The following is a 22,864-nucleotide window of genomic DNA, read 5'->3' as shown; positions in this document are numbered from 1 at the left end:
TAAAACCTTTAAGGAATTAGGAAACGTGCTGATGTGGAATGCTACCACATTTCCCCCAAACCTTTGTCCACGCCTACCAAAGATAAACTTATCAAATTGTTTTGTTTCTTACTTCTTTACTTCACATGGAACAGAACATACATCAGTGACAGCTGGTCAACTTGTCCCAGGTTAAATGGGACTGTCCTGGTTCTGAAACAGGAGAGAAGGGGGCAGGGCACAACCTTTGAAAGAATGACATAGCCGGAGGACATGACATAAACGGATTAGAACCAAATGGGTCCAAGATGGTGGACAAGTCGACTGCACTAGACCTTGAGCCTTAGTATACACTCACATCAGTAAGCTAAATGACACACCCAAAGGCACCGTGACAGTTCCAAGACCGACCATAAGGATCAAAAAGTGGGCGGTGACCCAATTACTGGAAATCCCCGCCCCTTCCTGAAATAGCTGGAATATTCCTCCCACTTATTAGCCTATGAAATTACCCACCCCTATAAAAACTGACAACCCCATACCGTGGTGCCTTTCTCACCTTCTGAGGTGGCCCACACTCTGTCTGTGGAGTGTGTTTCTCTCTAAATAAATCCATTTCTTACCTATCACTTTGTCTTTCACTGAATTCTTTCTGCAATGAGACGTCAAGAATCTGAGCTTCATTAAGTCCTGAAACCAGGTGTGTGATCTCAGTTGGAAGACTGGGTGTTGGCCAGGTCTGAGTCCCAGCCACGAGGGTTCGAGTCCCAATCAGGGTTTTGGCTGGGTTTGAGTCCCAGTCTGGGTTGTGGCCAGGTTCGAGCCCCAGCCATGTGGGTTCGAGTCCCAGTCAGGGTTTTGACCGGGTTTGAGTCCCAGTCTGGGTTGTGGCCAGGTTCGAGCCCCAGCCATGTGGGTTCGAGTCCCAGTCAGGGTTTTGACCGGGTTTGAGTCCCGGCCACGTGGGTTCAAGTCTGTATTTGACGTGCACAGTTTCAGCTGGTGACCATGAAGAGACAGTGATAAGGTAAGAAAATGTTGAGAGTCAGCTCTTGGTCCTAAAGAGGCCCGTGGGATGCCACAAGCCATGCATACTGGGGAAGATGCTCTGCCAATGTCTGCTCATTTTTTTTTTTTCTTGTGATACACGGGCCTCTCACTGTCTCTCCCGTTGCAAAGCACAGGCTCCGGACACGCAGGCTCAGCAGCCATGGCTCACGGGCCCAGCTGCTCCGCGGCATGTGGGATCTTCCCGGACCGGGGCTTGAACCCGTGTCCCTTGCATCGGCAGGCGGACTCTCAACCACTGCGCCACCAGGGAAGCCCTGTCTGCTCATTTTTGACTGGTGGGTCAACCCCGTATACTTATGTACATCCAACAGCAGGTTCAGGACAGAATTATTAATCTCTGTACTCTTCTCCTTGACCCTGAGGTTTTTCTCCTACATTCTTGTATTCTTGTTCATTCCTGCTCTATTTCTTTCTTCTTCTGTTAACCCCAGAAGACCTATCTCACGGGCCCAGCTGCTCCGCGGCATGTGGGATCTTCCCGGACCGGGGCTTGAACCCGTGTCCCTTGCATCGGCAGGCGGACTCTCAACCACTGCGCCACCAGGGAAGCCCTGTCTGCTCATTTTTGACTGGTGGGTCAACCCCGTATACTTATGTACATCCAACAGCAGGTTCAGGACAGAATTATTAATCTCTGTACTCTTCTCCTTGACCCTGAGGTTTTTCTCCTACATTCTTGTATTCTTGTTCATTCCTGCTCTATTTCTTTCTTCTTCTGTTAACCCCAGAAGACCTATGTGACCACCAAGGTGTACTTTTTATTGTTTTTACTCCCCTCCCCCTGACACTCACAAGTGCTGACCCTTTATTCCCAGCTTATAGCTAGACCAACTCCTGTTCATCATCAACACCATTGGGGACGTCTTCTGTGCCATCTCTTTGCGACTTCTGGGGAACTAACACCTGATTGGGAGACTATCTTGGAAGGGATAGCATCTAAAACTAAGTGCAAATCTTGACTAAATTGCGTGGTGGATTTTGACTTAAGAGTAGAATTTTGGATAGCTCAGGAGTTAGAGACGTCACCTCAGGCTTGTCTGAAATGGGTCAGGGCTGCATCAATCCCAACCAATACTCCTCTGGGCCATATACTCTGGGGTCGGGAAAGATTTGGACAACAGGAATTAAAAGGAAAAAAACTTAGTGCGTTATGTAATCAAGTTTGGTCACAATATGAGTTAGGAAATTTAAAATGGAGTGAAGTACCCTATGTTCAAATTTTCATGGCCTTGTATCTAGGCAATGGAACCCAAAATGAATTTAAGGCATGTGTAGCTTGGGAGGGATAACTCTAGGAAGGACACAAAGGACTTAATAAATGTGATTAGGGCTTCCCTGGTGGCGCAGTGGTTGAGAGTCCACCTGCCGATGCAGGGGACACGGGTTCGTGCCCCGTTCCGGGAAGATCCCACATGCCGCGGAGCGGCTGGGCCCGTGAGCCATGGCCGCTGAGCCTGCGCGTCCGGAGCCTGTGCTCTGCAGAGGGGGAGGCCACAGCAGTGAGAGGCCCGGGTACCGCAAGGAGGAAAAAAAAAAAAAGGACAGTTTGTGCTGTGATTCTGGGAAAAGAAGCCTGCCTCGTGTCAGTTCTTGGAAGGCTCTGCATGTGGAGAGTGTTAGGGTAATGTGGCAGGGGTGTGGGGAGCACCCAGGGAAGCCAGCCACATGTGTCAACATCATCAGGCAGGAGCGAGGCACAACCAAGGTGGAAATCACATGACAAGATGCCCTGTAAGATCCCAACCAGGCCTAAACATTCTGTTTCTGTGATGTTCCATGGGAGTAGCTGAGGGGGCAGAAGGCAGGGGACCCGGCAGCATGAGAAGCCTTGGCGTGTTCTTAAGGATTGAGATGGGGACCAAATAGAAGAGCATGGATTGAAAGGTATGTCAGGAAGAAGGCTCTACGTGCTCTATTTTCTCCAGTATATATATATATTTTTTTTTAAATAAATTTATTTATTTCTTTATTTATTTTTGGCTGCCTTGTGTCTTCATTGCTGTGCACAGCCTTTCTCTAGTTGCGGAGAGCGGGGGCTACTTTTCATTGTGGTGCGCGGGCTTCTCGTTGCAGAGCATGGGCTCTAGGCACGCGGGCTTTAGTAGTTGTGGCTCACAGGTTCTAGAGCGCAGGCTCAGTAGTTGTGGTCCACGGGTTTAGCTGCTCCGTGGCACGTAGTATCTTCCCGGACCAGGGCTTGAACCCGTGTCCCCTGCCTTGGCAGGCGGGTTCTTAACCACTGCACCACCAGGGAAGTAACATCCAGTATATATTTAAAATACTATTAATTTATTTAATATTATATTCTATACATATAGAATATATATTTATATAGAATATATGACTGAATATTCTAAAATATATGATGTTCTTATATACATGGCTATTGTTTCACTCCTGTCACTCATAACTAGAACGCGTTCCCATCAGGGCAGGGATCTTTGTCCAGTCCACTGCTGCTCACCCAGCCAGCACCTAGAACGATGCCTGGCACACAGCAGGTGCTCAATAAATATTTTCTGAATGAATGAAAATCACCTCTGGATATTCAGAAGTCAATAATAACCATGAAGAGTCTTTCAAAATAGTGTGGAAATAAGCTCTTAGGTCAGAGTCTGGCCCCGACACTTCCTCTTTGACCTGTTGCCTGGGTAGTGGGCTCTCCCTCTGCCACATGAGCTGTGGGCAGTTAGCTCATACTGTGGGGAAGATCTGGGAGAACAGGAAGAAGAAATGTGAAAGAAAGACCCAAGCCACAGCAACAAGGCTCTACCAATGAGCTGGTAGGTAAGGTGAAGTGACCAGCTGGTGGCTTTGCTTATCCAGTTAAACAGGATTTATGGCTTAGGGAAGCTGTACCCTCTCCTACCCAGAGCCACGAGAAGCCAGGAGAGGTTGCCCTGCAAGGCAAGAGCCATGTAGTGGGAGAAATGTTCGCGTCGTGCAAATCGATTCACGCATTAGGCGGAATCACCGTTAGAAGCTGGCAACCCTCCCTGACTGGCAGCTGCCAGCACAGCCTAATTAATCCAGTAGCGGTAGTGGAGAAGAACATGACACTTCATGACTGATAAACAAGCCTAAAAATAGGCTCCATCTTTTCTCCAATGCCCCTCCACCCCCACCAGATTCCCTCTCCTCATGGGCTTCAGTGGGAGGGGACTGGAGTGATGCTAGGGATGAAATGAAAATGAAAGGGAACAAAAGAAAAGCCCCACCCTCACATGATTCTGGACAACAGGTTTTATTTAGAATCGCTGTTCCAGAGTTTGATTAGTATCTTGCCTCCTTTCCTGGATGCCAGTTGAAACCGGGATTTTTGAAGACAAGCCAAGAAATACCACTTATTTGGTTAACTGAACTGGATCAAAGGCCCAAGGACAACCACCAAATGTACTAATGTATTAGAACTAACGTAATGTTCTAAATGCATTAGGTAACCACCCAAATGTACTGCACATAACTGTGTCAGACGCTATAGGAAGGGCCAGAGTGGAGTAATCCCACAGTACTGGGAGATAAGAGGCAAGTACTAAAAGGATAAATGGCATTTAAAAAAGACATTATGCTCAATTCAAAAATGGGCAAGGGATTTCAATAGACATGTCTCCGAAGAAGACATATAAATGGCCCATGGGCACATGCAAAGATGCTCAATGTCATTAGTCATTAGGGAAATGCCAATCAAAACCCAAGCAAGATACCACTTCACACCCACTAGGATGGCTGTAATCAAAAAGACGAACAATAACAAGTGTCGGTGATTATGTAGAGAAACTGGAACCCTCATACATTGCTGGAGGGAGTGTTAAATGGTGCAGAAGCTTTGGAAAACAGTCTGGAAGTCCCTCTCCCCACCCACTAGTAGCCTGGCTTGACCTGGGAACTCAATGGGAAGCTTATGTTTGGAATTTTATTTTATTTTATTCTATTTACTTATTTTTTTGGCCATGCCATGCAGCTGGCGGGATCTCAGTTCCCCAGCCAGGGATTGAACCCAGGCCACAGCAGGGCAAGTCTGTAACCGTAACCACTGGGCCACCAGGGAACTCCCCATGTTTGAAATTTTAGAAAAAATGATAGAAAGAAAAAATGGACAATTCAGACCCACCCACAGCAGCCACGATGGTAATGGCAGAATGAAAAGGTCAGTTTCACTTAAAGATGGTTGTCATCATTGCTGCTCTTGGCCTCTTGGAGCTGCCCTGAGAGCTGTCCATTCTCAAGCCTCCAGATAATTGTGTGGACCACTAACATCCTTACACAAAATGTCCTTTCTGGTCAAGACAGACTCAGAGAGGAGGCCCTGATGACACAGGGACTGAGTACTTCCATTGCCCCAAATAGTTGCTTTGGGTAATAAATCAATAAAGCAGTTTCTGAATGTGATTTGTCTTCCCATACAGATTGACATAAGGAAGAGCACGCATTCCCTTTGCCAGCTCGTGAATTCAGGTCCACAGGACATTGATATTTCTCTGCGTTAAGTTATTTATTTATTTGGCCACACTGTGTGGCATGTGGGATCTTAGTTCCCCGACCAGGGATTAAACCCGCGCCCCCTGCATTGGAAGCGTGGAGTCTTAACCACTGGACCACCAGGGAAGTCCCTCTGCGTAAATTATTAAGTGGGCACTGGAACATCTTGGCTACTTCCAGTCCAACTCTCAGGACCCACTTCCCTGTGGTCAGTGAAGGGGTCCACAACATGCTACAGTGACATCAGGATTATTTTGAGCTGAAGACATTTGAGAATCCAACAGTCGCAGAAAGACATTTTTTCTGAACTCCCCTTATCTGTATAAAAACAGAACCTCCCAAAAGAATTCAACTGTCGTAAATCCCCTCTCCGTGAGTTTCGCAACCAGAGAAGATTGACTCCGATCACCAGAGACAAGAAGTAAGCACCAGGATAAGAAATCACCTAAATAGACATTGTCACAATGTCTATCCTGTCTCCCATCCATTCTCCTAAGGCCTCGTTTATTTTTCATACAAGACATTTGTTTTCCCATAAGTCTCTTTTCTCTCCCTCATTAAAAATTGTATATAAGGGCTTCCCTGGTGGCACAGAGGTGAAGAATCTGCCTGCCATTGCAGGTGACACAGGTTCGTGCCCTGGTCCAGGAAGATCCCACATGCTGCGGAGCAACTAAGCCCGTGAGTCATAACTACTGAAGCCCGCGCGCCACAACTACTGAAGCCTGCGCACCTAGAGCCCGTGCTCCGCAACAAGAGAAGCCACCGCAGTGAGAAGCCTGCACACCGCAACGAGGAGTAGCCCCTGCTCCCCGCAACTAGAGAAAGCCAGCGCGCAGCAACGAAGACCCAACACAGCCATAAATAAATAAATTAAAATTTATTTTAAAACAATGGTATATAAGCCCCAAATTCTAACCACCCCTTTGAGTCACATTTTTCTGTATGCTCTTGCCTATGTACGTGAATAAAAACTTGTCTTTTCTCCTGTTAATCTGTCAGTTTCAATTTAATTCTCGGGACCCGAATCACCAATAACTAAGTAGACTGAAGAAAATTTTTCCTCCTTGACACCACTCATAAGGTGGACAGATGAACTTACAAATAATGGAATCGGTTGATCTAGGACCCTACTTTGATCAGAATACAAGAACCATGTCTTAATTATTAAGAGATTCTCTCCAACACCAGAGCAATTTGTTACACATTGTCAATTTCAGTACACACTCATTTAATGAATTACAATTACAAAGCAGCCTCACCAACATGGCAGTCCCATGACCTGTGCATGCAGGACATAGGTTAACTCGAGGTGGGTTAACTTTAGTTTGTAACTACAAAGTAGTAGGTTTGGTTTACTTTTATGATTACGAAAATACTTATTATTTTATAGCTATGTCACATACCAATTTTTTCTTTCTTTCTCTCTTACTAAACCATAATCTCCCTGGTTCTGAGATAAAATAATGGACCTACTTTAGATTTGTGCAAAAGGAGCTAAAGGTATTTTTTTTCCCTGTGCCTCACTGGTTATTCATTTATGTATGCTGGAGGAGAGATGAGATAATATCTGAAACAGACTTTAAGCATAGAAAATTAGGGATGAAAAGGATCTGAAAGGTTGTCCATTGTAACCACCTACTTGATGTTTGAATCTACTCAAGAACAGCCTGACAAGGGTGTGTTCTGCTTATGCTCAAACACCCCCAGCAGCAGCATAATTGACTATAAGTCACCTTACTTTGCTCTCTGATGGCTCAAATACTTAAGATTTCTTCCTTAAACTAAGGCTAACTTTTTCTCCTGGCATTCTCACCCATTGGTCTTAGTCTAATTGGTCCTCTTGAGGTCATCTAGAATACATATGCCTAATCCTTCTCCCACCTGATCAAACCATTATACACCCAAGTCTAGCTTTTCTAGGTTAAATGTCCTTGGTTTCTTCCGGTATTCTTCGTATCACTTGGGTTTCTAATCCTAAGATTCATATGAACAATTCTGGAAAAGTTCAGTAAGTAGGAGAGACTCACCCTACCAGACATCAAGACTCCTTATAAAGCTGTAGTAATTAGGAATTTTAGGATTATATTCTCAAATTCTGTTTAAAAACAACCTGGTTGGCATTTTAATTAGTTTTGCCTTAAATTTATAATTGATTTGGAAATTGGTGGCAACTTTATTACATAGCTTTTCCCATCCATGAATATTCTCATTTGTCTAGGTTTTTTAAAATGTCCTCTGCTAATGTTTTATATTTTCCTCCAAAAAGATTTTGTATATCTTGTGGATTCTTTACTGGCTACCTTTAGGTTTCCTTTCTCTTATAAATGAAATTTTTTAAAATTATTTTTTCCATTTATTGCTCCCACTCTATAATAGTGTTACTGATTTTTGTATTATGAATTTTATACCCAGCAATCTTGTCAAATTCTCAAATTGATGTTAACAATCAGTCATAAATCTGATCAGGTCATGAATTACTATTATTATACTCTGAGGTATTTGATTTGCTAAAGTTTCATATAGGATTTTCCTGTTTATGTTCTTAACTGAAAGCAGTCTATAAGCTTCCCTTTTATACTGTTACTGTTCAGTTTTGTTATCAAGATTCATGTGGTAGGCACTATTAGTTACCTTCCCAGCTATCACCATGTATTTCCCACCTCCTTTCTTAGAAGCAGATCATGCCTCTCTTGAACATCTTTCCTTTTTAAATCAGGGAGGAAAATCTCACATCTCATTGGCTGGAACTAGGTCACATGCCATCCCTAGCTGCAAAGGTGGCTGGGAAAATAAGTATCTGACATTTTAAACCTGTGAAATACTTAGAAATTTTTACATTTTTAAATGATGAGGGAGTTCATTTATTGTTGCTACCAATTTCTTATTGTCATGCTCTTTAATCAGTCAACAGGATCTACACAATATTGATTTTCTGGTATTTGAGACTGGTTTCTGGCCTACTTTGTATAATCAGTTTTTATACACTTCCGTGTGTGTTTGAAAGGCATGTTGGTTCCAGGGTCTATTAATGTCCACTAGGTCAAGCTTGTAATTCTGTCATTTACATCTTCTCTATGTTTGTTCAATTGTTTGTCTATTCGATCTATCAGTTTATTAAACAAGTAGGTTAAAATCTCCCACTATAACTTTAGGCCACTTGTGATTTTGTCAGTGTTGCCATATCTTTGTTGAGCTAGGTTCAGGTTTAGGGTTTAACACCCATTATTATTGTGATCACTGACACATTTCAATTTATCATCTGACAAACAAAATTTGTTTTCTATTTACTGTGCTTTTTGTAGGCTTCTCTTTGTTCTTCCTCTGCCTTCTATTGGATTGGTCAAGTTTTCTCTTGGAAGTTACATATTATTTTACTATTCTTTTAGAGGTTACCTTTACATTTTGAATACACATATTTGCCTTAAATTAAAAAAAAAATTTTTGTTATTTATTTGGCTGAGCCAGGTCTAGTTGCAGCACGTGGGATCTTTTAGTTGTGGCATGCAGGCTCTTAGCTATGGCACGCAGTATTGAACCCAGGCCCCCTGCATTGGGAGCACAGAGTCTTAACTGCTGGACCACCAGGGAAGTCCCTGCCTTAAATTTTTTAAAATTAATAAACATCTTTTTTCTTCCTAGATGATATTAGCAACTTAGAGCACTTTTTTTTTATACTTACTACCCTCTCATCTTCTGTTATTATTGTCTGTTATTTAAATTCCACAAATATATTTCCAATTACTAATTATTCATATATTTGAAACATTCTATGCTCATTCAGATTTGTCCAGATGTTTACCGATTTGTTTATTTACTATTATTTCTAGATTCCCTCCTCCTATTTCTTGGTTTCAATTTCCTTTTACTTCAAGTACAACCTTTAGTAGTTCTTTCAATCTGTGTCTCTGAGTAGTAACCTTTCTCAGCCCTTGATTGTCAGAAATGATTTTTTTTGCACCATTCTCAGTCCCAATACCCCATTTACATGCACCGAGGCCACACTTCCTGTCCCCTTATGGGAATGACATCCACAGCCCCTAGCTGTCAGGGCCCACACTCAGTTCTGACACCCCCCAGCTTACTTAGCATTAACTCATCTGCTTTCCACTCCAGTTAGTTTCCTCTTTATTTCTAGTACCTGAAGATTTCCCTTTCTTTGCTTTGAACTCAGCTTTATATTGTTATATTTCATCCTGTGTCTGTCATATGAGGTGGGGGGAGGGTCCATATTAATCCTTTTAGTTATTATTACTGGAAGTTCAGATATTCTATTTATAACAAATTTCCCTCTTACTAATATTTAGTATTCTCCTTGAAAATAAATGTCATATATTTTGATAGAGAAAACAGACATGACAGAGACAGCTGGACACTTCTTGTTCTGTTTCAGGAAAAGTTATAAAGTTTTCTGATTTCTTGAATTTGGTACACAGGGAACATTCCCCAGGCAATAACTTTGGAAAATGCAATCGTCTGCCGAGAAATGGAATTTTCTGTAGGTTTGTATCTATTTTCTTGCACCGCCCCCCGGCCCCACTTCTCTTTGCTCTACAGAGGTGATCGATGCTCAATATTTGATTTTGAGTACACCCTTTGCACTAAGAATGCCAAAGCAGCATATTGAGAAACCTCTCTCTGCAAGGAAGCCATCCTCAGGCTAGACCCAGAGCTCAGCTACTCCTGCAAATCAACAGCTGGCTGCAGGCTGCACTGGTTCCAAATCCTGGGAATTCACAGCTACTGATAGGTGAACAGGATCAATCTCATTTGCATTTCATTGTGACTCAGGAATTCCCTGGTACTGCTTCCCTGGGAAGATTAAAATGTGTTGGTTTAATCAGCCAGTGTCAGGATATTGGCCTGAGAGATTTCCAAACACCCTGACAGAACACAAACCCTCCCATCAAGAAGAAATAGTCCCCTTCAGCCTGTCGAAGGGTAGAGGTCATACAAGAATGGGGGAATCCAAATATGGCTCCTCTCAGAAACACCTGACCGTGGCACTGAGCATGGAGAAATATTCACAAGTGTCTGTTTAAACTGGGGACACAGTCCAGCTACTATGCTGGAAGTGCTTTCTGGACGAGAAAAGGCCAATAGGAGAGGCCAAAGATGGTGGTAAAGAGTATTCATGGAGATGATAGCAATGACCACAATGGTTATATGCTGGTTCACTGACATAGTCAGTTACTTTTGAGAAAATATGGCACGTGACTACAAATGTTCTGACCCAGAAAAGTGAAAGGAAGAAAATGACCTGGAAGGGGGGTGTAAGGTCGGGAGAAGATCAGACAAGCCCCAACAATCAATTATGTCACTAGTGATAAGAAAACAGAAGAGATTAAAGAATGTATTTTGCAAAACAGAAATGGCAGTCCTGATCAGCGCTGGTTGATCATCCTTGAATCTTTACCCTTTCAGAGGAGAGATGACAACCTCTACCTTGGGAAGGACGGGTCTACTTGAGAAACAGAAACCACCCGAGTACTCCATATCACTTTGGTCACAGGTGACCGGTGGTTTTGTCATCTCCCTTTGCGGACACCCGAGTGGTCACTCGGCAGGAAGTGGAAATCTTACTGAGTCGAGACCCCAACAGCACACGGCCACATTCAGCACTTACTTTTGTACAACTTACAGGCAAAGCTGCCTCTTTCCTTCTGCTAACCCGGGACCACGGGTGAAGACAAAGCCCTTTAATTCTTAAGGTCAGATTTCATCTTAACATGTCGTGGAAGGTTGGGAGAGGTAAGAGAAAGCTCCTCCCGATGAAAACGCGCTTGAGGACTATTTTGCAGAACGCAGGGGTTTCTGTTTTTGGCAGCAACTAGACTGGCAGTTTTGGAGGGCGGATGTAAAGACTTTCCAAGTCACCTTTTTATCCCAGACAGTCACAGCCTCTACCTCAGTCTTGCAGTGGGGCTGGGTGGGAGCCCCCGGGCAGGGTGGGCGCCCAGAGGCGGAGCACCGGCTGCCAGGACTTACCTGTTGAGATACACGCGTTTCTCCGTGAACTGCCCATTCCCATGGTGAGGGTCCTCGAAGGGCTCGTTCTGGACGACCTCCACCCCTTCTCCTCGGTCGCTCTGTTCGTGGCTGTGCTTGCTGATCATGTACAGCTGTCCGATTTTGTACTACAAAACACACAGACACAGAGGGGTCAGACCCATCGCTCGCCTCCGAAAACTGCCCCGGCGCCACCACTGCCACTGCGCCGCAAGCAGCTCAGAGCATCAGCACTTCCTGTTGAGAAAAGAAAGCAGGCACGTGGGCCTGATGGTACTCTTCCTCAGGAAGAAAGTGGAGAACGAGCTGTGAGTAGAATGCAGAAACGGCCTGTTCCTGTGAACACTCTGCATCACCTTGGCAGATGCTTGCCGGTGTGGCCGATGGCCTTCAAGGGTTGGCAGCCGATCAACCAACCCATGGGTAGCGGCCGGGAGGTGGGCACGCCGGAGTCTCCCTTTCCACTCTGGCCCTACAGGGTTAAGTGGCGCTGAAGTCCTATTCTGCTTGGCTCAAGACAGGCTCAGACAGGCTAAGGTTTGTGATTTCTGTCCCTTCTTTCTGCCTGATTAACTGCATTGCTGGGCACAAGAGGATTAGATGTCACCTGTCTCTTCCATCGCCTCTCTCAAAGTGTTCAACTCTCCTGGAGGCCTCTGTCCCATAGAATGGTGGTTCTCAAAGGTGGCTGAACGTAAGTCACCTGGAAGCTTTAAAAAAAAAACCCTCCAGATGCCCAGGCCCCAATATGAGTGGAAACTGTGGACCCACCTTTAGGCTGGTCCACAAGGAGGAAAATCTACAGTATCTTTAAGTCCTGGGGCTTTAGTGCGGGGCCTTCCAGGCTGAGATGCCAGAAGTTACATGTGCTTACACGAAAATGATAAAGTGGAATAACATGTAATGTGAACACTTTCCGTGCCGCCTGTATCTTTGAGCTGTTCCATTCTCTTTCTTGCCTCTCTGAAAACCCTGGGGCCAGCAGGCATCTCTTCACCCAGTGAACTTCCAAAGTGACAAAACTAATTTGACGGAGGGGAAAAGAAGAGAGAGAGGAAGGAGGGAGTCAAATGACTTTTGCACTGAGGAAGTCTGCTCAGAATCAGCAGGCAGGGCGATGAGACGCTGCTGTGGTCCTTCCACAGATTCAGTGTGAAACAACACACAGTGTCAGCATCATCAAGGCCTGAGAGATGGGGGGAAGGGGCGTGAGTCTGCAGCAGGTTAATCACGGCTCCGGGTTATTCCCAAAGAGCCCAGGCCAGCAGGTATGTACGTCCCCTGTCTATGTGCATAAGAGAGAGAAATAGATTTTAAATTAAGGGGGCATGTATAATGTACAAGTCAACAGTGCAGTGAGTTCCAAAGCTGAGAAGACACACACGTCCAAAGGTCCCTCTTCTATTCTGAGGCAGGTGCCGGGAGGGGAGTGTGAACAGAATGGGAAAGGCTCTGGTGTGAGGCCAGCCTGAGGGACCAGGCCCAGTAACCATGACAATGGGAACAGCAGCCTTCTGGCTCTTCTCAAAGGGCAGTGCTTCCTGTCTGTGCCACGCCTCTCCCCCAGAAGGGTCTGCATTTAAAATGCTTTTAATGTAACTGTGTGTGTGTGCTAAGGATAAGAGCAGGGAGAGGAGAGAGGAAAATCAAAGATAAAATTTCTTTTTAAACAAATTTTGGGATTAGAAACTTGCCTTGGCTTCCCCTCTTCCCTTTGCTCATAAAGACTAATACTGTTTCAAGGAGGAAGACAGTGAGAAAAAGTTTATAGATTGGAGATATGTGAGATCAACACTCTACCTTATACGGATGGGCACACAAGCCTGGAACAGCATGTCCAGCTGCCCAGGGGGTGGAGATTTCACTGGCAGTTGCTTTGTACTTGGAGTTCAAAAAAATACGTGTTTACTTACAATGGAATATTACTGTGCCATAAAAAGGAAGGAAATACTGATACTGATACTGCTTAATGTGTGTTACCAGTTGAATTGTGTCTTCCCAAAATTCATATGTTGAAGTCCCAGTACCTCAGAATGTGACCTTATTTGGAGATAGGGTCCTTACAGAGGTAATCAAATTAAAATGAGGTCATTAGGATGGGCACTAGTCCAATAGGACTGGTTTCCTTACACAAAGGGGCAAGGTGGACATAGAGACACTCACAGGAAGAATACGAGATGAAGCGATGCACGAAGATGGCCATCTACCAGCCAAGGACTGACCTGGAACAGATCCTTCCCTCCCAGCCTTCAGCAGGAACCAGCCCTGCCTGCTGACACTTGGTCTTTGACTTCCACCATTCACAGCTGTGAGCCCTTACAACTCTGGTTGGTTAAGCCACCCCTTCTGTGGTGCTTTGCTATGGCAGCCCGAGCAAACCCACACAATGGGTACGGGGCTTCCTTCTGGGGTGATGAAAGTGTTCTGGATCTGGACAGAGGTGGTGGTTGCACAATACTGTGAATGTACTAGATGCTGCTGAATTGACTTTAAAATGGTTAATTTTGTGTTACGTGATTTCCACCTTGTGGAAAGGGAATGCTGCCGCCATTCCAGTAAACAATGAATGTTTGCCGGCCATCAAGCCATTAGCCACTGTAGCCACACAACGCCCCCCCACCCCACCCAGCCCCAATGGCGTGCCCTGAGGGGAATTCAGGATGGAGAAAAAAAATGTAACATTCTGTGCTTAGATAGTTAAGATGTATATCTAAGGAATCACTTCAATGAGCCCAGACTCTTGCACCTTCCCACACACAAAAAAACTCCAAGCCTTCCCTGGTGGCACAGTGGTTAAGAATCCGCCTGCCAATGCAGAGGACACGGGTTCGAGCCCTGGTCCAGGAAGAGCCCACATGCCGCGGAGCAACTAAGCCCGTGCGCCACAACTACTGAGCCCATGCACCGCATCTACTGAAGCCCACGTGCTCTAGAGCCTGTGCTATGCAACAAGAGAAGCCACCTTAGTGAGAAGCCCGCGCACTGCAACGAAGAGTAGCCCCCACTCACCGCAACTAGAGAAAGCCCGCGCACAGCAACGAAGACCCTACACAGCCAAAAATAATAAATGAATAAAAATAAAAAAATTTATAAAGAAAAACAAAAAAACTCCTATATATTCTGGCTCTTCCTTTACCTCTTTGGAGCAGTTTCTCAGAGCTCTAGGACTCAGTAAGCTCCCCAAATACAACTTAACTTGCATCTTTTAGGTTGTGCATTTTTCTTTAGTTGAAAACCTCAACTGTTTTAAAAAAAGTGTTGACCCCACTTCTGAAGCAGATACCCCTAAGCCAAAATGCTGTCAAGGGCTTTAGTCGGGGGTGGGAGGACTTGACAGAAGGGATGCCTATCCCTGGACCATCTCCAGGAGCTCCAACTCACTCACGCATGAAAATGTATGGGACCAAGGGCGATGCATGACACAGAAAAGCCATTAGCCAGACTCGAGTCAGCCTGCCTGTGCTCAGCTCGATTGCTTCCTGCCCTGTTGAAAGGAAAGGGCCGAGGCAGCCAGAGGCTGATTCACCGTCAGCCAGAGGAGGGCCTGGCTGCCCAGCCTCATTGATCATTCTGGTGGCTCCTGAAAAAGCCATTGCAGGGCAGACACCAGCATTAGCTCATTAAGATAGCGTCAGTCCGTGGGCGACTAACAGACGCTGGATGCAGTAACGTGGGTGACATTGTTGGGGGGTGGCGGGACACTCAAGCCCAGACAGTGAGGTGGTCAAGGGCCCTGCGGCTGTCACTTTATTCACGCTCAAGCAAATCAGGCCTGTTCTCCGGGTTGTGGCCATCTGAGCTGGGCCATCCAGAAGCAGAGGTTTTAAACCACAAACTGACTCAAAGACACATGCATTGAGAAGTTTCTCAATCAGAGCGGACAGGGCAGGACAGAGAGTCCTTCAACCGTGTCTCAAAATCACCAGAGATACTCCTAAAAATGCTGAATCCTGGGCCATTCCAGCCCTTTTACATTCACACTGAGGTAGATGGAAGTTGGGGATCTTACGCAAATACAACGCTAAAAGCTGAGAACCACTGTGGCAGAGTGGGGAAGGCCTTCATTAGTACTTGCCCAGTACCAGACGGTGCCAAGACCAAAAGGTTCCATCTTTAGGGGACCTGTTTCTTCTTTCCTCTTTTAACACTGAATTCTTGCAAAGCTCTATCACTAATTTAGTGAGAATACTACATCACAGATCACCAACTCCAAACAAACTTGTATGTGAAATGAAGGCTGCGAAATCCATAGACTCAGAAGGATTCGGAAGACATTGAAGCCAGAGAGTCAATAACAGAATTGATAATGATGATGGTGGTGGTGATAGAGTAAAGCTTAACTGATTGCCTATCAGTGAGAGGCACCAATTAAGTGCTTTATATTCATTTCTAAGACTCATAATGATTCAGGTACATATTTACAGATGAGGAAGCTGAGTCTCCGAGAGGCTAGAGACTTCCTCCTGCCACGTGGCTTCTAGGTGGCAGAGCTGGTTTGAAGACCATAGGTCTGTACTCTTTCTTCTCCACTCAGCTTCAGTCCTTATTTCTCTAACAGGTGAACCGCTTTAACAAACCTAGATCTCATTATGATGAACAAAGAGGGATGGTTCAGAGCCACTGCCTTTGAACTTTGCTATTTCAGAAGATGAAGAACAAAAGTCTGGTATCATTTGAAAGATCAAAGTTGTTTAAACTGTGCGCTCATATGGAATGGTGGAGCAATTATGCTCTAACTTTGTAAAATCTACTGTTACAATTCCAGAGTTTGGGGTAATCATCATTACAGGCAATCACGATTAGAGACAGCTCTGCGCTGCAGGGCTAAGCCTCCATGAGAGCCATCATCAGAACAGCTACCCCAAATAATTCTCTCTGTAGTGAAAAAAAAACCCACGGGGATGCAGATCTTTCCCATTTGCATGCAGCGCTGCATGTTTGATAAAGCTGCAGAACTTGAGGGAAGGCAGAGTTGCATAACATGCCTGGAAAAGCCAAGGGGGTTCATCACTTTGTACTTTTGCAAACTCTGTGCCTGGGCACGACCCAGGGACTTAATACAGTTCACCTCAAACCTTGATTTTTAGAAAAGGTGACCCCAAGTCAAAACTCCTGGTTATGGTAAGGGATTATTAACTGACCATCACCAACACCTAAATAGCATCCTTGCCGTTAGAAGTACTAGGCCCGAAGTTTTAGGTTCAGTAGAACCCTAAGCTTTCACTTAACTGCCCCTTCCCCCAATTGCTGAGCTTCAGAGATCTCTGCAAGGCCAGGCTCCCATACTCCCCTCCATAAAGAACCAACAGGGTGTCATCTTTCTTCCAATCCCTCCCTTCCTGCCCCCTTTCTCATCCTTCATTAGTCCCAATACCTTTTTCAAACATCACGATGTGAAAGGTGGGAACCACTGTTTTGCAATAAACATTATTCAGCCTGGATGGAGTTATTCCCTGATGTCATGACTCAGGTCTTCAAGGCCCCAGATTGGGAATCAGAATTTACAACTATTTCCACTTCTACCATCAAAGCAGACGGATACCACACAATATGACAACCACGGAGAAATACCTGTCCCTCTGACTTAACCTGATATCATGTATGTTTCCATCTTTGAAATGTGCATGATTCCTGCCTCTCTCACTCTGGCTGTGTGGAGAGAGGAAAGAGCAGAGGGTGACACAAGGTGGCATTGCTGGGAGTTTGCCACATTATTCACATCACCCTTAATGTTTTTCTTGGCTTTTTTTCCCCAGTCTTCTCTACTCTCAATAAACGGACCTCAAAGCACAGTGGAGCAATTGCCTCACGATGCCCAAGGAGCCCCCTGAAGAGAGTGCCTGAAAGATAAAACATCACCCAGGACTCCAGTGCACTGCAGTCTTCACGCCAGGTGGTGCCAAAATTGTAATTCCACTCAGGGAAGGGGATGTGATGAGGCCAGATTTTAACAACCTCATATCAGAAAACTAGAGGCTAGAGCCAGCTGTTTTCTAGAATCTCACAGCACAGCTGAGGCACTGGGACAAATGCTCTGGTCCAGCAGTCGGCAAACTATGTGGCCTGGTGCCTGTGTTTTTAAAATAAAGTTTCATTGGAACACAGCCGTACTCATTCATTCTGTGACTGCTCTCACGATACCACAGCAGATACCGTGTGGTTCAAAGAGCTGAAAATATTTCCTATCTGGCCTTTTACAGAAAAAGGTTGCTGACCCCTGTCTAGTGCAGTGCTACTGGGTCCAGCACTAACCAGCGCTGTCCGGGATGGTGGCCACTCGCCATATGTAGCTTATAAGCATTGGAAATGGGGCCTGTGCGATGGAGGGACTGAATTTAAAATTTTCTTTCCTTTTAATTAACTTAAACTTTAAAACTGACACTCGATTCAGCTATAAGAAAACTTTTACATACGTCTGAGACACACCATTCAGTAGACATAAATCTACTGTTTAAACTGAAAATTTTTATGAAATCTCAATTTACATCAGGTACCTCTGATGAAATTTTAGCATCTGGCTTGAGATTGCTTATAAGTGTAAAACGCACACTTAGTAACAACAGCAAAAAACTTAGTAACAACAACAAAAAAAGTAAAGCTCATTAAAAAATTTTAAATTGATTGCATATGGAAATGATAGTATTTTAGAGATACAGGGTTAACTAAAATATATTCTTAAAAATAACTTCACCTGTTTCTTTACATATGTGGTTGGCATTTGTGGCTCACATATTTCTATTGGATGGTGCTAGTCTAAGCCCTAAACTTGACCATCAAGGATGGAGAGTCAGGCCATCAATCCATACCAAGACTTCAGAGGCTGGCTGGTCAGGTCAAGGGTTTCCGTGTGTTTCCAAGCTAGCGAGGTAGGGCACTGGTAATAAGGCATACATTTGGAGAAGCTCTCCCTTTCTGAGGACTGGCATTACCTGGACCTCCAGAGAGGTGATAATTGTTCACTGTGTGCTATGGTGGAAAGCACTGCAGTTTTAAAATTGAAAACCTGCAGCCAAAGTCCTGATTCTGCCTTTGATGAGTTTTGTAACCCTAGACAATTTGCTTAACTGAGACACAGTTTCTTATTAAAATGGGACTAAGAAAACACCTCATGGGACATGGTGACAATCAAGTGAGATAAAAACTTACAAATTAATATACTTTATAAAATGTAAAACTGTACACTGTAGCTATGGCTCCTTCTGTTTGGCAACACATCTGACTGGGAGGTGAAGATCTGTTTCATTTGTTTCCATTTTGCTACAGTTCTTTTTTTAAAAGGTCAAGTCTTTATTTTTGGCTGCACTGGGTCTTCGTTGCTGCTCGTGAGCTTCCTCTAGTTGCAGCAAGCGGGGGCTACTCTTTGTTGCAGTGCACGCGCTTCTCATTGCAGTGGCTTCTCTTGTTGCGGAGCACGGGCTCTAGGTGTGCAGGCTTCAGTAGTTGTGGCTCACGGGCTCTACAGCGCAGGCTCAGTAGTTGTGGCGCACGGGCTTAGTTGCTCCACGGCATGTGGGATCTTCCCGGACCAGGGCACGAACCCATGTCCCCTGCATTGGCAGGTGGATTCTTAACCACTGCGCCACCAGGGAAGTCCCTTGCTACAGTTCTATACAGGCTAAGAGAACAAGGCATCTGCCATACACACCCCTACAATGCAAAAATCGGGGAAAACCTGACCATCAGCCCAAGACCATCATTTCCTTCTGCAAAAATTGTATTAGATCGTAGTTAGATCAAACACTTCCCAAAATGTTATAAAAAAAACTTGGGAACATCCACTTATATGACGTCCCTAGGGCAGTCGAATTCACAGAGACAGAAAGTAGCATGGTGGTTGCCAGCAGGGGTGGGGAGTTAACGCTTAATAGGACAGAGTTTCTGTGTGGGATGATGAAAAAGTTCTGGGGATGGATGGATGGTGTTGATATTTGCCTAACAATGTGAATGCACTCAATGCCACTGAACTGTACACTTAAAAATGGTTAGAATGGTAAACTTCATGTGATGTACATTTCATCACAATTCTTTAAAAAACCCGGAACACGTCATTTTCCCCTGTTGCTTACTTACTTCACGCCTCAAGGTGGCCATCTATCAGTGATTCTATTTTTATGATTATGAAAAAGCTTTTTTTAGGACAGGGCCTTCTATATTTGGATGGATCTTTGATTTGGAAGCTTATTTGAAGGTGTTGAGCCAAGGGGACAGAACTATAAAATGACTTCCCCCAGAGACAATGTTGCATGAGACGCCCGATTCCTGCCATGCCAGGGGAGATGCCTGGCTCGCTCTGCCCTAAACTTAAATGTCTTTGACATTAGCAATCTGGAGGATTCCTGTTGCTGATGTTCCCAAGCAACATGGTGCTGACTGTGACAGTGTTACGGACAAACAGCCTGACAGAAGGGAAAGAGTGATTAACCGAATACAAATGCATTCTGACCCCGCCAACCTTAACTAGGGTCACTGAGAACCCCAGCTCACAGTTCACAGCCCAGCTCCTCCATCTGCCTGGGAGCAACTCTGCAACAAGCCCAATTCCATTTCCTTTATTCCATTGGGAAGGTATGGTGTGTATTTTTACCTCCAAGGGCTGGATCTGATTTGGGTTCTGCAAAGACATGACTGGCTAGCCCCATCAGTCCTTCTGGCTCTGTGACTCAAATGTCCAGATTTCTCCATGTAGACAAGTGAGGTTTAAAAAAAAAAAAAAAAAAAAAGAAGGTGTAAAGTTCCTTGGTGTTTCGTCAGCTCTCTCCCTGCCAGGTCAATAAAGCACGAAAACCAATATCCGATCCCACAAAGAAAATACAAACCTGCAGCTCATATTTCAGGATATCAGTGCTTCATCACATATTTATCTTTTCTCCCGGATCTTTATAAGTAGCTATCAGAGGTGCCTTGTTTATTACGTAATACTGTGTCATAATGCCAGGGTGCAGGAATGAAAAAGCTGATAAAAAGATTTAAGAAGGAGCTGGGTTATTGACATTTAATTCAAAAATCTACCTTCTGTGACAAACTAATATAAACAGCATTGTAGGCTGGTGCTTAACCCATTCTAAGTTTCGGACTTAACTGAATAGAAATTGAGCAACTCAATGCCAAGGGAAGGGCTCAGGGTATGCTTCGTGCTGGTGCAAGCAGAACTCTACACGCCTGTGACGGTACAAAACCGTAAATTGTTTCTAGTACACTCAGCCGTCCAGCAGCATAATCCACTTGACCGAGTACAGGAGGGTACAGTATATGAAAAGTAAGAGTGCACATTTAAAAAACATAAGTTTATTTATTTATTTTATTTTTGGCTGCATTGGGTCTTCATTGCTGCACATGGGCTTTCTCTAGTTGCGGCGAGCGGGAGCTGCTCTTTGTTGCAGTGTGTGGGCTTCTCATTGCAGTGGCTTCTCTTGTTGCAGAGCATGGGCTCAGCTGCTCCGCGGCATGTGGGATCTTCCCAGACCACAGCTCGAACCCGTGTCCCCTGCATTGGCAGGCGGATTCTTAACCACTGCACCACCGGGGAAGTCCCAAGAGAGCACATTTTAACTGCTCCTTCCAACACTGACTCATCCTTGGGGGTGGTATTCTAGCCCTGAGAACTCATTTGATACACATATTGAAAAGCCAAAATGATAACACAGAGTGAGTAGAGGCTACTTTATAAGCATAGGCTCAGGCAAGAGGTGTCATCCCCTGGTATTGATAAATGAGAATCTGAACACATTAGCCATTAGAGAGCAGCATGAAAAACCACAAAGAGAGCAAAGACAGGAACTGCCAGAACTCAGTTCAAAACCACAAGGGTAGTTGGCCCTTGAGGCAGAACATAGGATTTCTCCAGACGTCGGTTGTGGGACACTCTTGGTCCCTTCTCGTTTGTGCACTGAACAAAGAGAGTACATCAGGCTCTGTAGATACTGGAGGCAGAGCGATGAACAAGGTCGACCTGGTCTCCGGCGAAGAGGAGGGTTTCCTGAGTTCCACCTCGAAGACACAAGGCTGTGAGCTGAAGGAACTTGAGGCTGACATAAAAGCCATGGGACCATTTGCCAAGAAATGTGAAACCAACTGCAACTCAAATAAATGGAGAGGTTTGGTAACAGGGCTGACTTTTAGAAAGCAATCAAGGCTCTTGTGTTTACTACAAAGCAGAAACCCACAGCCATTCACAAGACCAAAAAGGGAGAAAACTAAGATAGAACCTTCCCAGAAATATATCCTGCACCGTCTCCTTGCCACACCCTGCTGTGTCAATGCTCATCTCCTTAACCTTGGCCTCATAACCAGAGGTGTTTCTAGGAGAGAGGTCTATCTTTATGGGGGTAATAGGCTCTTTCCAGAATTAGAAAAGCCCCTGTTTGTGAAGCCTATTGTACCTACCAATCCTTCAGGAAAATGATGGGTGACATCAAGAGATGCTGTTGTTCTGGTTAAAGCTAGAAATATACTCGTAGGAATGACAGCAATTAGTTTTAGTGTCTTTGAGAACTTCTGAGAGCAGAAGAGCACACTGAATGCAAAGAGAAGCACTTGCTGCTTCACGTACAATTGAACAATGGGAGTTCTTAATGTTTTGAAAGAATTATTCAAGACACTTCATGCCTAGAACAAGAAGATCTCAGTAATATTTGAAGGTCACTGAACCCCTTTGCTTGCTTAAGTGCTAGTTGACACGGCAAGTGGTTTCAGGGCTCTGCTAACTCTATAGCAATGATGAGAGTTATGACTAAGTTACATCTGTGGTTCAAAGTCTGGAAAACTACAGCATCTGTTTTCACCCCACTTTGGAGGAGTGGCCCCAGGTTTCACATGCCTGCAGTGGTACCTGCAGCCCATAGGTAGCCGTAGGGTATGTGGCTGGGAAGGCACCGTTCTCCTAAGCAATAGCAGCCTATGGGTGTTTCTTCCTTGGTAAAAAGAAGCAGATAACTGATGGAGAAAAGTATATGGTTGTCAACTCCTGCTCTCCTGAGACAGTTAATGAGACAGGCAAAACAGAGTAAACTGAGTACATTTCCAGGAATTGCTACATTTAAAAATCTATCTTTGGGGCTTCCCTGGTGGCACAGTGGTTGAGAGTCCGCCTGCCGATGCAGGGGACACGGGTTCGTGTCCCGGTCTGGGAGAATCCCACATGCCGCGGAGCAGCTGGGCCCGTGAGCCAGGGCCGCTGAGCCTGCGCGTCCGGAGCCTGTGCTCCGCAACGGGAGAGGCCACAACAGTGAGACGCCTGCGTACCACAAAAAAACCCCCAAAAAACAAAAAATTCTTTTTTTTTTTTGGTGGTACGCGGGCCTCTCACTGTTGTGGCCTCTCCCGTTGC

General features: G+C 45.0%; 1 protein-coding gene across 2 annotated transcripts in view; it reads right to left on the bottom strand.

Moving 5' to 3' along the window:
* The window catches only part of PITPNC1 (phosphatidylinositol transfer protein cytoplasmic 1), a 256,794-nt gene that overhangs the window by 117,204 nt on the left and 116,726 nt on the right, over positions 1-22,864 (bottom strand). For both annotated transcript variants that reach the window (XM_024760668.1, XM_024760667.1), the window contains exon 2: positions 11,518-11,666. In XM_024760668.1, coding sequence (XP_024616436.1) covers positions 11,518-11,666 — 149 coding nt within the window. The remainder of the gene's footprint in view (positions 1-11,517; positions 11,667-22,864) is intronic.

Source organism: Neophocaena asiaeorientalis, unplaced genomic scaffold, assembly GCF_003031525.2.
Source record: "Neophocaena asiaeorientalis asiaeorientalis breed wild unplaced genomic scaffold, Neophocaena_asiaeorientalis_V1.1 scaffold30, whole genome shotgun sequence".
Lineage (NCBI taxonomy): Eukaryota > Metazoa > Chordata > Mammalia > Artiodactyla > Phocoenidae > Neophocaena > Neophocaena asiaeorientalis.
This window is presented reverse-complemented; position numbering and strand designations above follow the sequence as displayed.